Source organism: Solea solea, chromosome 18, assembly GCF_958295425.1.
Source record: "Solea solea chromosome 18, fSolSol10.1, whole genome shotgun sequence".
Taxonomy (NCBI): domain Eukaryota; kingdom Metazoa; phylum Chordata; class Actinopteri; order Pleuronectiformes; family Soleidae; genus Solea; species Solea solea.
Window position 1 is genome coordinate 11,220,132 of NC_081151.1, and position 15,880 is coordinate 11,236,011.

General features: G+C 37.4%; 1 protein-coding gene across 4 annotated transcripts in view; it reads right to left on the reverse strand.

The window, feature by feature from the left end:
- alk (ALK receptor tyrosine kinase) overlaps nt 1–15,880 on the reverse strand; it is a 350,840-nt gene that overhangs the window by 117,077 nt on the left and 217,883 nt on the right. For all 4 annotated transcript variants that reach the window (XM_058615374.1, XM_058615376.1, XM_058615375.1 and 1 more), the window contains exon 4: nt 11,117–11,321. In XM_058615374.1, the coding sequence (XP_058471357.1) occupies nt 11,117–11,321 (205 nt within the window). The remainder of the gene's footprint in view (nt 1–11,116; nt 11,322–15,880) is intronic.

The following is a 15,880-nucleotide window of genomic DNA, read 5'->3' on the forward strand; positions in this document are numbered from 1 at the left end:
CTATATTACAAAAGTAAGAAGTTTGAGCAATGGTGGTAGGGTAGTAGTCTGTGTGTCCTTGAGCAAGACACTTAACCCCATGTTGTAGTGTGTGAATGGGTATGAAAGATTGAAATATGTGTTAATGGCAAAACTGTGCCGTAAAGCAGCTCATATATATATATAAATACAGACCATTACCAACTCTTTATGTCGAGTAACAAAGATAGTGAGGGTAAAAGTACAAAATGTATTTAGTATTTGTACTTTGTTACATTACAACAATGGATTTGAGTATCCTCATAACTGTCAATGCCTGCATGGGCTGTATTGATTTCAAAAGCAGATATTGTCGTCACTCAGCCAAACTGCAGATCACAACAACAACTTCTCTGTTGTAAGAGAAGATAACAATTTTATACTCTGTTCTTATCATTTCTGAAACTTTAAAAAGAAACATGGTAGAAGTATTGTTTCCACACTATTCAAACTATCTGAATAGCTCTGACTGGCATAAAATCGTTTTGACCAAGGTGATGAAGTAAAAGCAAAAGAGTGATGAAGACATTTAAAAATGAGAAAATGATTTCTCTTTTTACACTGAGGCAACATTGTATCCCCACCTTCCACCTCCATAACAAACAAAGACAAGGAAAAGAAACGTCTCAGTATTAGCTTTTAAGTAAAAGGTGCATTGAGACATTGGGATTAAAGTGCTGAGTTCCTTTTTTGTCATAGGTGAGAACAGAATATCAACCTTGTCATAAAAACTAGGCCACATTTGCTTTTGTTAAATTTCATTTTCCTCTACACTGGTGAAAAACTTTAGCTGTCAGGAATGTACAATATGACTTGGGAAATGTGATTAAAGATTTTTACATGAGTCAGAAGGCGTATGAACACAGGGCGAGGGTGGGAATAAAAGACATAGAGCTTTATGTAACCTGTGTGTGGAGACAAAAAAGGGAAAAAAGTAAAGAGGGAATGTGCATGAGAGGAGAGGATTGTGGAGTCTGCAAGCTGAGGATGACAAGATATAACTCATCTGTGGATTTTTTTTATACGAGGTGCTTTTTATGAGGTCTCACTGGGAGATGTCACCAAACACTACAGAGACACCATGTTAATATTTTGTTCAGACAGAAAAAAAGGACAGATACAGTGTGTGTGCGTGTGTGTGTCACTGGATAGCTCAATGATTAAAAGGGGGTAAAAACATGTATCACATGTGATGTAAATGTATGTATCTATAGCAGGAGTGGGCAAAAAGGGTAAAAAGTTCTATCTAGATTTCTTAGGGGGATTTTTACAAGAAATAATAACTTTATTGTGTTTCAAATGTGAGGAGTGTAACCGTTTTAAGGGAGTAAGTCAGATACAATAATGTAAATGTGCACGTAGTTAAAACAATCATGATATTACCTTTAATACTATGTCTTGCTCACCTCCTCTAATCTTAAGGCAACAGCTTTACCGATTTCAAAGGTCAATATAATATCAAATGTACTTTTCAGCCAAATGAACATGTTTTTTTTTTCCAGGATTAAAATATGAAGTCCACATTTTCACTATCGCCTGACAACATTACTGTACACTACCGTGCATCTAAACAGAGCATGTTAATTAAAATCACAATGTTTTTAAAATAACTGTAACAGGTTAATTATTGAAAGTGACACTATTTTCGAATGAAATCAATTAAACATGATTTAAAGGTTAAATACCACACTGTGCTTTTATTTTAGTGCTCGTGTTAATGTTACTGTTAGCACTGTCACTGAGGCTCTGGTTTACCCAAGACACAGAAATGTTTTGATACTTGCTGTTTGTATTCTGGGGACATACTTCTTACTGTGGCCTCGCCATCATACTGAAGCCAGCTTCTTGCAACCAGCAGCAGATTGTTGGCAAATTACTGTGGCCCACCAAACCAGACCTACTCTGCCTCTGATTGGGTATTGTTTGATGCTTAGCCATGATTGTAGGTGCCAGGTACACAGAGTATGCGTGTTTGTGTGTGCATATCCAAACAGAAAGAAAAAGGACAAACAGAGCACTTGAACAAAATGACATCTAATGACAAAGATCTTTCTGGAGAAATATTTGTTCTGTTGGCATGACCGATGTTTTGAGAACTACAATAGTGTATTCTGGTATAAGTATATTAATAATATAAATCAGAGGGACAAAGGGAGGGAAACCAGGATTGAACTCCATTCTAATTTTTATGTCAATGTGCTTGAAAGACTGAATTCATTATGGATAAACTATATGAAATGGCATAACAGCAAACAAAGATACGGGGAATCAGAGAAAGACTGACACCATGTTAAGAAATAAAAATGTAACCTCATTCTGCAACTGTTCCTGGGCAGTAACCCGCAACGAATAACTTAACTCTGGTCTTTACTGAAGATTTGGCAGCATTTTTCATCTAAATTCACAGCTGAATTTTATGCAACCAGCTTTATGACCATATATATACATATACATATATATATATATACACATACATATATATATATACATACATATATACACATATACATATATATATATACATACATATATACACATATACATATATATATACACATACATATATACACATATACATATGTATATATACATATATACACATATACATATGTATATATATATATATATATATATACATATATACACATATACATATGTATATATATATATATATACATATATATATATATACACACATATATATATACACACATATACATATACATACACACATATACATACACACATATACATATATATATATATATACATCTGCAAAGTGGTTTATACTTTAAGGAAAATTCTGCTCTCTCTCCCTCCCAGCAAATTAAAAAACAAAGGAGTAAGAATGAAGATTTGTGTGAGGCACCAACACATGATCTTAACTGACCATGTCTCAATGTATGGATTTTGACATTGTCATCAGAAATAATGTCATCAGGCTCTCAACTTGTCTCCATAGCATCTGTGGTTAACTGATGAATAACTGATTAGCTATAATCATATACAATAATAATTTTATTTTGTGAACAAATTATTTTTGTAATTTGTATGACAGTTGCAAACCATTGAACCCAAAAATGAGACATGTATAGCAGAATATGCTGACCAAAAGCATCTAGGATAGAATATATGTGAAGCCATGTGGCACATCATGACTCATTCCTTGTCTGAGACCTTACATACAACAATATTTGCTAGAAAGAAATCCTACTTTGAAAACTGCCTTCTTCTCTTCTCCAAATATTCTGTAATATCTGCAGCTTTCCTACTGGCATTGCTCCTAGATCCAGAGCTATGAGGATCAGCCCCATCCCTGCGGCAGCCACGGTCCGAGAGCTAGAGGTCAGCTCTGGTGAGCTCTTAGTGGAAGAGAGGAGGCGACGTAAAAGGCCTACTTGGGATAAATGCATTGCTTTGCCAATGGGAGAGCCTCCAGGTGACCCATCTCTTCAAATGTAGTTCGGCTCCACTCACTGAAGCCACTTTAAAACATGGCTTTCGGAGACTTTGTGAGGCAGAGGTATCATTACTCCAGTTTCTCAAAGAATTTTCACTGTGTGCTTTGCAGTCTATAGTGATGTATATAGCAATGGCTAGCTGTCTGAATGAGCAATGTGCAATGTGTTAAAGCTAAAAATCTATCTTTATCTGATCTCAAAACTGCAAAAATCAGATCTATTGACCAGCTTTCCTTGTACAGTATGTGTATATCAGGGGTCGCTTTAACCGAATATTTTCCGTCATTGACCGTTTTTTTTAAAACGGTGACGGAAAAATCTTAGAGCCATCCGTCATTTTGACAGATTGCAATTCACACCCCTAAAAACTATGTTGATAAAAGAGGTGAAAAAAGAGGGATAGATGCAGATGAAGGACAAACTCAGCCCTTGGCCTCAGCGGAGCGAGGAAGCGGCAGTAAGGAGGTAAGGCGAGTTCAGTGGGAGCGGGAGTTCTGGCTGAGCAGGGCGGATAGAAAAATGTTGTGCGACAAAATAAAGATTCCCATCGGAGAATCTGAGCATAATTTCTGACCTGGACACCGTACTCAATGCATCTCGCTATCCTTGTAGTGCTGACAGCGTGTTAAAGAGCTATGGACAGGAGGCTTTGGAGCGCGTCTGTGACCGGTGCAGCTGATCCACTGGTGCAGAAGGAGCGCATGTTGCGGGATTTCCTACCACGCGCAACTACGCGCAAGCAGGCACGCGATTTAAGTCCATGTGGACCAGGAGGAAGGTGTGAGACTGTGCGTTTAGGCCACAGGTAAACTGTTCATATTCCACTGCAATATGAACAATGCAATTGAATATGTCATTATTATCATTTAAAGTGACCGGTAAAAATTGATTATGACGGGATTTTTATGACCCTGTCAGTCAAAATGACAGACAACGAAAAAGTCTAGCGCAACCTCTGGTGTATATATACAAATGCTTGCAAGTGTAGCGTAAACAGTGACCATACCAGGTCACAGATACCACACACTGTACCTCTGTTCTCTGTTTTTTTATACACAGAGCCCATGGTGACATAGCGGCTCACAGCAAAAAGGTTGCTGGTTTGAGTCCCGGTTTGGCAGAGGGCATTTGTTTTCTCCAGGTACTTCAGTCTTCTCCCACCGGCCAAAAACATGCAGAGGTTAATCACACACTTTAAATGGACAGTAGGTATGAACGTGTGAGTGAATGGTTGCTTATCTCTATGTTTGCCCTGCAATGAACTGGTGACCATACGACCCCCATATGGAGGAAAAAGTGGTATAGAATGAATGAATGAATGAATGAATGAATGAATGGTGAGCACAATGGAGAATGTGGATGTTCCACTGATGTCACAGAAACATGATTGGCCGCACTGGGTTCGGACAAATATTTGGAAATTCTTATCTAGCTCTGTCACACTGGCTGGGCCAGCCCAAGTAAATGTGTACATTTTAATTTTACATCTATTCACTATCATTTACACTACATGTCTAAACAAAACAAGCAAAAACTATGCTAATAGTTTCTTGCTGGGAACAGGGTAAAACAAACACTGTGCAGCATTACTTGATATTAACTGCACTAGTTTGGACAGAAAGGATCCACTTGGTTTCCACATTTGCAATCAAACATGCACCTGGATTACAAGTGCTTGAGAAGGAGGTGGAGTATTTCCACAGCAAAACAGACATGAGCTTTCACTTCACAGTTTTCATACCTACATCAAAATCCAAGCTGCATCTCCTCTCACTTTCCCCTCTACCCTCTCATGATTGCATATGTATGAGCAGGAGAAGTGCCGCTTGTCCGTCTGTGCTCCTGCAGCAGTCTGCACTTTTGAGCATTATGTTTATACATACCGTGGCATGTTTTCCGTTGCACATTTCAAAAAAACATAGCATCTGAAATGAGCACAAACATATTATTACATCTGCCACTATGTGTTCAGCTGGTGGGTCTTGACATTCTGTTCCACATTCCCTTCAAAACCACCAGCATAACTGAATGACGGGGTAAGAAATTAGTGGGGGCTTGGGGCAAAATGCTCTGCTATATCCGAAATTGCTTTTAATGCACCAATAAAATAGATAATTAACTTTCCACAGTTAGAATTTAAAAATTGTCAGCTAGGCATCTGTAGCACACACACAACTCCAGCCTGCTCCTCCTACGTGTAGGAATTGGAGAAACCGACTGACCACGGACATACTAAACCAAGAGATGCTGATCTCACTTGAGGATCCACCTAAAGAACAAGTGAATCTTCAGTCAGTTGTGGACCAGTGGTTTACATCAGAACATAGAGGCCGACAAAGATTAAAATCATTTAGGTCATGTTATTTCAAAAGTGATTAAGCAAGTCATTGTTGAATAGAAATAAAAAAATTTTTATAATAATCAAATATTATGTGATATGACATGGTAAATAATAATTTCCAATGCCATACAATCCATAGTAATCCTTTGATCCTTGGTAGTGCATTGGAATTCAATTTCATTCTCAGTAGTATTTTTTTTTTTGGAAAAAGTCTTTGATTTGGGAAAATGTGGCATTAACCTGATACACAAATCTGAAACAAGGAATTTCCCAATATATGACAAATATTTCCCTGGAAATGATTACCACAGTACTGGGGCTCAATCTATCTGATTTATCAGATCTGTGCAAGATCTGCAGAAAGTTTGAGAAGTTTGAAAAAGAATGTTGTTGCAGAACACTATGACAACTGTAGTCCTGCTTTGTGCATAGCCAGAAACAGGGTGTTTGTGTCATGGTAAGGTGACTGGTATAGTTAGAAGAGTAAGCAGTGAAGCTATGAGCTAGCAATGCAATATGCAGTCTGGATTGTTTGTCAGTATATACAGTACATGCTACACCTCATCAAACTGAAGCCATAATCCCAGACTCTCACTGCTCTGACATATTCTGGTACAACAACTGATGATGTAGTTTTGACGACAGGATTCCTTCTATTAGTCACTACTGCAAATTTTCATGCCATATCAGTTATCAGTGAAACCTGTTTCGTACATAATGCAATACAAAATACTGTATGTAAACTAGTCATGACTGTTTATGGCACTGTAACACATAGGCCTTGAATATGTGGTGAGTTAAAAACACGTCTTTATTTCAGGATGCCTAATATACATTTGAAATCAAATTCCTTAGAAGCGAAGTAATACAGCAGTAGACACTTATTAAAGTGTACCCACGGTGAGAATAGATATATACCATATTAGTGTTAAGACTGCTTTTATTTCACTATGGGACTGTCGATTGAATTAAGTGAGAGGCAAGAATAATTTTGTAAGTACATTACTCCTATTTTAATTTGAATTTGTTTCAGACAACTCTCTCTATTGTAAACACTGTATTTACAGTTAAGCTTTATAGTGGCTCCTATAATTCTTAAACAAAGACAAGAGATGTGACAGGGTAAATCATGTTCAATTAAATTACACTGAACACATTCCAATTTACTGCATGATTGGGTTTTGTAACACTGTGTAGTTTTGATAACTGTTCTCACTGCACCTGGCATTGCATTAATATATCTAACAATTAAGGCTATTTGTTGCATAGACTATTATGTAAATAAAGAAAAACATATAATTTTGAATGTTAATGTAGATTACATACTGCATTATTCTGTTTCCTTAGTGTGAATGCCCATGTGTGTGAGTGCTGAACTATAAACACAGAGGAGAGCTAGATTTGTGCAGTGGGATGTGGCAGTGGGGTCATACCCTTTCTGTGTTATCCCCCACCTGACTGCCCTGATATTTTACCAGATACAGTCATGGGACACATCCATGACCCTTCACAAACATGGATGTGCAAGGACTGCGTACACACACCTAAATGTACAATTCATCTGAGGACATCACACTACAACATACGGCCAGACAGACTCTCTCTCTCATTCTGTCTCTCTTTCACTGAATGAGACACAGGGGATTGTGACATTCACTGTGAGAGCTGACACTGTTTGACGAGTCAAGTCTTTTGCTGGCTGCGGTCGGAGGTCCTAAATATGTCTCCCTCAGGAATCATTAGACACTGTATGATGACATCTGATACAAAAAAAAACTTTCCTTACTTAGTGGTGAGAAGAGTTTCTCCTAACTCGACTGGAACTTGAATCAATACGACAATAGGAAACATTAGCATTTAAAACAGGGAACAAGGAAATGCACTTCATAACTGTCCGACTGTCTATTTTTTATAACCATGTCACCTATTTGGTCAATTTTCACATGTCAGTCACAGTCAGAGATTGAAAATGGAAGTGTGTCTGCTCTGAGCAGCAGTAGCAGAGTCACTACAGTGGAGAGGCGCAGATAATTATCAGTTATCCACAAGAGCAAGTGAGAAATATTTCGCTAACCCTGGGTGATCCTCAATTGCTTCCCTGTCCAAGAGAAACCTTTCCACATTGGAAACTTCTGCAACTCCAATGAAGACCCTAATTTTCCCTTTAGTAATATTCAGCATATCTGACCTTTAGTTGCAACTTGCCGTGTTCAACTAATTCTGCTGGTAACCTGCGTGTTGCTAACTGACTTGTTCCGTTAAAATGAATAAACATAAACAACAATTATGCCTCATGAACCCAACTTGACCTTCGTGTAGAGGCAGCAGTGGTTTTCCGTCACAGTTAAGTTACTATTTGTTATAGTTTGATGTATTAGTCTTGAAGAGCAGAATAGTAGTATCTGGTTTATATTCACAAATGTCACATACAGGTTTGAAGTTGAAGCAGTATAGGTTACAATCTTGAGCTGTTCAAAATATTATTGTGTACACATATATGGAACCAAAAGCAAGCGTTGCATCTTTACCGTTATTTCAAAGCACATATAGAGGGCGAAGCATTTGTATAATTGAGAATTAACTCTGAAATATTTTTTTACTTGGACAATTCCATAAGATATTGTGCAACTTTAAAGCAACATAGGTTGTGCTGGAACAATTTTAATAGGGGATTTCAAAGTGAGTGCTCACTACCTAACTGATAGCTGTAGTGGAGCGTGGGTGCTTGTTGTGCAGGTAGTCAGAGGATTCTTGAGGGAGAATATGGTTCAGATACTAGAGTTGTCTCTGGGAAACCATGGGGACAACTCCATTGATAATTTCACTGATGAAAATAAACAATGGAGAGAATAAATCTTTAACCACTGCAGAACAGATGGGTATTTTTTCAAAAGGTTTCCTATTTATTCCCACTTCAGGGAACACACTTGCAACATCGGTTGCTTGGTTTTGATTGGAGATGTTTGAGCTTTCAACCTCATGCGACTAATCGTAAGAGTGCATTTGAAGGAATACCATGTTACGTAATAGTTGTTTGAGCATGATCTTTGGAAAAAGACCTGACAGTCCTACTGGACATTTTGCTGGAGAGGAGTGACAAGGGACTAAGATCTTGGAGCACTACAGATGTTTGTTTGTGCTGATAGCCATAAGGCTGAATAACCAACCACTATCACTGACTTTTTAAAATGTATGCACTGGTTGCATGGTTATGCATTTTATCTAGTGTTTATTATTCATTATTGTCTATTTATTTTTCTACTGCTGTGACACAACCATAAAGAGACATATACTCTATTTAAAAAATCTATGAACCCAGATGTATTTTGCAGTTATTGATTGCTTGTTTTAAATAAATTTAATACGTTTTAATTTATCTGTGAGTAAAACATTGGCTTGTTTACCTTTAGGCTAATCCTATACAAGTTGTTCTAACAAGTGAATCAGGTGTCAAAACATAGCATTATTGACAATTAGTAACCTGACGGACGCTTCCAATGTTTGCGGGTGGGCTTTTGTGTTTGGACTCTCGTTTCATGATATAAGCTTTCTCCCTTCAGAGTTGAAATGTGGGCAGTTTGGCAGAGCGAGTATCCAAATGACAGAGATAGTGTGGGTGGATTGCAGCCTCTGAATACAAATGAGAGCACATCAAACGCAGTCTTACATGTCACACATGTAATGAGCACATTCTTACCATGCTCCCGTCAGAAGACGTATCACACCATTGTCACAGGTCAGATATGTGGAACATTACATAATTGAATCTTGAATCTACCTGTGAGTAAAACATTGGCTTGTTCGACAGGCTGACAGACTCTTCCAAAGTCTGCTATTATTATGTTATTTGAATAACCCTCACATTACATTTATTTATAAACTAATCACTGATCCAGCAATCAGCTTGTGGACACACCTCTGGCAACAGTTGGAAAAGCTATACCAAGATAGCAGGCCTTAAATCTGAAATGTGTTGCCATATAGCCGATGACACTCACTCCAGCATTTAACCACTAAAACAAAATTTTCTCTTCTATTTCTTCCATTTTTTTTTTTGAAAATCCATGAATATAAATAATAATTTTATTTTAGAAGTAGAAATATTTATTTCAGTTAAAGAACTTCTACATACTGGTGTATTAACATTATAGAAACATAACCCTAACCCTTTTGGGTGGTGGTCTAAAAAATTTGTTAAGCACTGTAGTATTTCAGAGATTTTGATTTAATACAGTACCAATATTACTTTAAAGATAATGTCTAAAACTCCATGGGTGGCACTAGCTCCAATACTAGCATTACTACACTGCACATCTTCGATCTACACAAACAGTGCAGAATGGAGCTTGCAGCTTGATTTTAAGGCATCATTTGCGAGTTTGGAAAACTAAAATCCCTGATCTGGAAGGATGGAGTAGGAGACAAAATACCCACATATTTGAAGTATTTGAATTCCTTTATACTAAAACCTTGTGTTAATAAATGCGGAAGAACAGCACTCTTTTCGAGGAGTACTTAGCCTTGGTCACACTGTAGCACTCAGTGTGTCATTGTCACTCTCAGTGGAGAGCCCCAATAAGGGGAGCACACACTGCTGATTGGTTCCCAGCTGCTCCAAAGTAAATATGCAGTGTTTAAAGGTCCAGTGAGTAAGATTCCTGAACATCTAACAAACAGAGGACTCCATTGCTCTGCCCCTCCTTTCCCTATAATGCCAGTAAACTACTATTATCTTCACATATCATAAAGGATGCCATTCTTCTGTTTGTGTAGTAAACATCCACTTATGTTTGAAAGGTACACTATGGCTGATTTCTCTCTTCAGGTTGTTGTAGAAACATGGAGGTGCAAGGTGGTAGCCTTGTTAAAACAAGGCATCCTCTGATGTTAATGTAAAAGGATAATATTGAGGCTACAAAAACCAAACCATTTTGGGTTTATCATCTTCTTACCCAACAAGCTCTTTCTTGACCTTTGGTAATCTCCATGTAAAACAGCTTTCAATGAAGCTGTCATGTTTTGATTCTGACAAATGTTTTCTATCTGTGCCTCTGATGTACCATGTTTTTACACTGGTTTTGGAACAGGGTGTTCACTGTGAGGCATTTGGCTGGCATGGGTATTCTGACACAATTCCAACTCAATAACTGGTGGACAGCCATGACCACCAAGGGAGGAACTAAATCTGTTTTGGCTTTGAAGTTCACAATCATTCTCATTCAGTTGAATATAACTGAAGTCAGCTATGAGAAAGGAACCGTACTGTCCACATTTATTGTATAAGACAGGTGCTTACCCTGTGATGCGTGGGAGGGTAACAGTGGAGAAGAGGGCGAGTGGCTCTTTGTCCCGCTCTATGAGCCATATGGTGTATTGCCCACTTTGTTTTGGGTGGAGGAACAAGGCCATGTCCAGGCTACAAGGAACTTGTCCACCCCACAGCCAAGGACTCAGCACCCAGGGACCTCCAAATGCTGAACTGTTCACCCAGAGGAATTGACCTGAACAATAGAGAAATAAAAAGAACTGTAAAATACAAATCAATGCCAATGCAAATAAGAGGATTTATTGGCTTAGGGACTATTAATCTTGAGAAATGCTGAAAAGTCATATTCAAATTAATTGCAAGTAACAAGCAAGTTGTATACAGTGCATACAAGTATGTACATGTAGCACACGTGATGGGATAGGGTTTTTTTAAATAGTTTTCAGGCAATGGCTGGAAGTAGCACTTGATGAAAATGCATGAAAGTAAAACAGCTTTGCAATTGAGCACTCACATCCCTCACATGGAAAATAAAAGCAGTTTTTTCCCCAAGTCACATTTCATTTTCATACCTATTGTACTTATTCAAGAAGGGAATTCTTATGTGTGTGTGTGTGTGTGTGTGTGCATGTGTAAAATAATATGCATCACAACTCAAAAGTAGGGAAATCAATTAAGCAAAGTCTTGTTGATAAAGGAGCAAAAACATGAAATCAAACATCTTACAGAATAACAATTTCTATTGTTCTCAGGAACTTGCATTGATGTAGCCATTTTTTTTTTAAATAAAGGACAAGAGTACTCAATACAGCAGTTTTGCATAGCCTGACCAAAATAATAATTATAACAATACATTTATCCAATACTTCAAAAGTTCCTCTTTTCTCCAATGACCTAAAGTGACATTAGGAACCCTTCCACATGTGCTCATATTTCTGTATAATCTGTAATCTGAATGTTACCTTTTCTAACCTAATCATTCCCATTGCTTCAATAATACACTCAATGCATTTTTTTCTACAAATTGTGTATATGCTGAAGCTCTGCAAGTCTGCCAGTATACATGACTGTGGTGTAAATGAGATGACTATATTAGCTATGATCAAAGCTTGCTTTGCTGTTTCATTATGGAGATCTTTATAATGTTACTGTAATTCCACTGCAGATGAGTCAGAGTTCCTTCTTTAGTAGGATTTTAAACATTTTCTGTCTTCTCTTAACTGAATTTCAAATAACCGTGGTGGGAGTGCAGTATAACCTGTTGACTTTTTAAAATTGCATTGGTTTGCTTTTTGTACCACGAAACGGCTGTCTTGCATTTTTCCGTAATCAGGAAATCTCTTCTTGTTTATCGAGGTCTTTGATCCATTTCATTGCACAATTCTGAAACTGGCTGACTACTTATCAGGAACTTTCTTTAACCTTATCTATGTGGTATAGTCAGCACAGTTTATAAACAGGTGCTTATAACAGTAACTGTCCCTCAGAGTGAGAAAAGAAGAACCCCCCCTCTCCCAGAAATAATTCAATTTAAAGAGATATTTGTATTCTGTATCACTGAATCAAGCTTGTAAACAGTCGTCTCGCTCTCTGCTTGGCAACAGATTCAATCAGTTTAAGCTTTTGTTGATACCAAATAAGGTACCAAATAAGGCCAACGTTTGGTGAGTGGAATTTCCGGGGTAATAAAAAGCCTGAGAGAAAGAGGAAAACAATCCATTCAATATGTATTCGATGCCAAATCCTCTTCTGACATTATGCATTTACACAAGGCCAGGACAAGCTTTTTGGGGTCCTAACAAATTTAACTGGCTCACATTTTAATTCACAACTAAATCACTGGCACAACATAGAGATTACTTGCACCAGAGATAGATGATGTTGTTTTTTAGCCCCTGTGACATGATGCAGTTTATTTTTTGTGGTGAAATATAAAGAAAATTTGCAAACTGAAGATGTTGGCCTACAGGTCAAGAAAAACTGTAAACATGTTTGCAGTTGGAAACCACAAATAAGTAACAGAAATGCGAAGCTAGCAAAGAGTGCAACCATTCTGGGGAAAATTAGATACATACCGACTCCAATGTCACTGCATATTCTATATTTTTCACTTGTTTGACCATATCTGAATTATTGTGTGGAACACTCCCACACAATAATTCAACCTTCAGCCATTAAACATACTGTAGGGTAATAAGGGCAATAAGCATGATAAACAATGATGGATGCAGAGAATACCAACACTCTGATATTTAAGCACTGAACTTCATGTATCTGATAAAATTCAAAACCACAGTATTGATGTACAAACAAGGAATGATTCACTTACAGGCAATTTTGACAAACACTGTCATGAGATACTGAAGACATACCCCCCCCCCCCCCCCATAACCCTCCCACAACACATCTGTGGGCTTTGAGACAGTCACTGTGAATGATTGGCCAATTATGCACCCACAATCAAAGATACCAGTGCGCTTACAATATTTGCACGATGGCTGTGCACACCCACCAGGGTCATACGGTGAAAGACTTGAGTTATAAATAGAAACCTTACTTCTAAGAAAACAATAAGCTGGTAGGTGAACTATACACATAACGCATAACCTTGAGCCTTAAAGATATAGAGCATATACAGTACATTCAAATAATTGTCATATAAGATATTAAACACAATGCTGATTAAGCCTATCAGCTCCACACAACTCTGAGTTTCTCAGTATAGTGGCGTTTAGATCTCATGTCACCGAGCAAAACTCCCAAACTGCACTCAGTAAGTGACTTGATTTATATCAAGAAAGATGGAGACTAGAGATGTAACCGGTAATTCGGCGACCCAAACATATTGGCAGTGTTTGTTTTTTGGCAGCCAATCTAAGCTAGATTTAGTCTTAGTTTTAGTACTTTTGGACTAAAATGCTCATTAGTCACATTTGAGTCATTTCTATATATGATAGTTTTAGGCCAGTTTTAGTCTACAAAAACTCAAAAAGGTTTTAGTCCAGTTTTAGTCAGTTTTACAAAAAAAGAAGTATAGTCTTTTAACAAATTCATTTAGGTCAATAAGTATTGGAGATTGCAGATTGCAGAAATCTTTAATGTCCATATTTCAACCTTTCAACAGTTTTTTCCATGAATTGATGCCTACTTATCACACTGTCATGACAATATGGCTTTTTTTTCCCATAAATGTCCATGAATCCAAAATGTAATACAGTTCTTTCTATGAGAGTCCTGGACACTCTTTGAAGATCAAATAATCAAATTGGTTGGTGGTCATCATCCTCTATAGATATAATACAATTAGGCACTTTGAGGGAATTTCCACAACCTTCCCACATGACATTATTAAAGTTGGAGTTATTAGGCTGTAGTGTTAGTTGAATATGTTTGTATCAGAAAATCTGACTACAGTGCCATTTGCGTTTAGTTTAGTCATTTTTCACAGATGCTTTTTTTTTATTCCAAGGCACTCAGCCTTTTCAAGACTACCTGTTGGATTTATGTATTGTCTTTTTTGTCATCAGCAGCTTAACAGCTGGAAGATTTGATGCTGCTGTGGCCATGCTGAGTTCAGACTTTGATGTCAACATCAACACCATTACCACAGAGAATGAGTGTAGAAGTTACAAAGCAACACATTTCAGCAGGATGCTGAAAGAGACACTGTGCTTCTCTCTGGTCAATGTACAGCTTACATATCTATTGACTCATAAAATGTAATGATAGGTATTCAGTGAAAATGCTAAGATGTTTTTTTTTTCATTAGTGCAATGATTTGTTTGTGATAATGAAAAACATGCTTTTGATTTTCAATAGTTTTGAATGGATTTCCAATATCAGTTTCTAAAAGGTGAATGTGTTCTGGTTTCTCTGCAACCTTTATGACAGTAAACCGAATGACCTTGGGTTTGCAAACAAAAAAAGTTGAGGACATTGACATTTTGAAATTTAGGAAACATTTTACACCCTTTTAATTTCTCCACTGAATAATGGACAACATAGTCAAAATATGTTCTCATTCGTAATAATAGATTAAAAATAATCCTAAATTGCAGACCTACACACAATCAGGCAGCAGCAGTTGGTTGCATACACGATAAGATACAAAATGCACAATGTAATCATGCTGAAGAAAACTGTAACTCTGCAGTATCTCTATAAGAGAGCCATTCCCACACAGACAATGTAAAATGTAGTTTCCAATGACAAGCTATCATTGTTTTAGCTACTATTAGACCAGCTAATAAAAGACATCTATCACAACTAAAGAGGAGGTGTCATTAAATAAAAGTAGGCATTGTGAGAGGGAGATTAATCTTTTAATTTGTCTGTGAGGTTGTGATGCATACTAAGTATTTCCAGGTCTAAGAAATAGAACCTCTTGTTTCAGTAAGCCGCAGTGCTGTGTCTGTCCCCTGTTGCTTGAATCGATCAGTTAAAACAAAAAGACTTTCCTTGCAAAGAAAAGATGAAATGGCTGCAGTTGATGAGGTCAGTTGCACTTTTTTTTTAGATACATTTAAAGGAATGGTCTTATTTATATAGCGCTTTTCTAGTCTTGATGACCACTCAAAGCTGCTTTACACTACAGTTTTTGCCATTCACCCATTCACAGAGCATCTATGTGCAGTGCATTTTAGTGTCAGTCATCTTTCATACCCATTCACACACTGCCAAGGACACATGCAGACTAGGTAATCGAAACCACTACCTTCAAGTCGCAAGACGACTCACTCCATCAGTGAGCTACCGTCGCCCCAACCGTTTTGTTGATGGTAACAATTACATTGT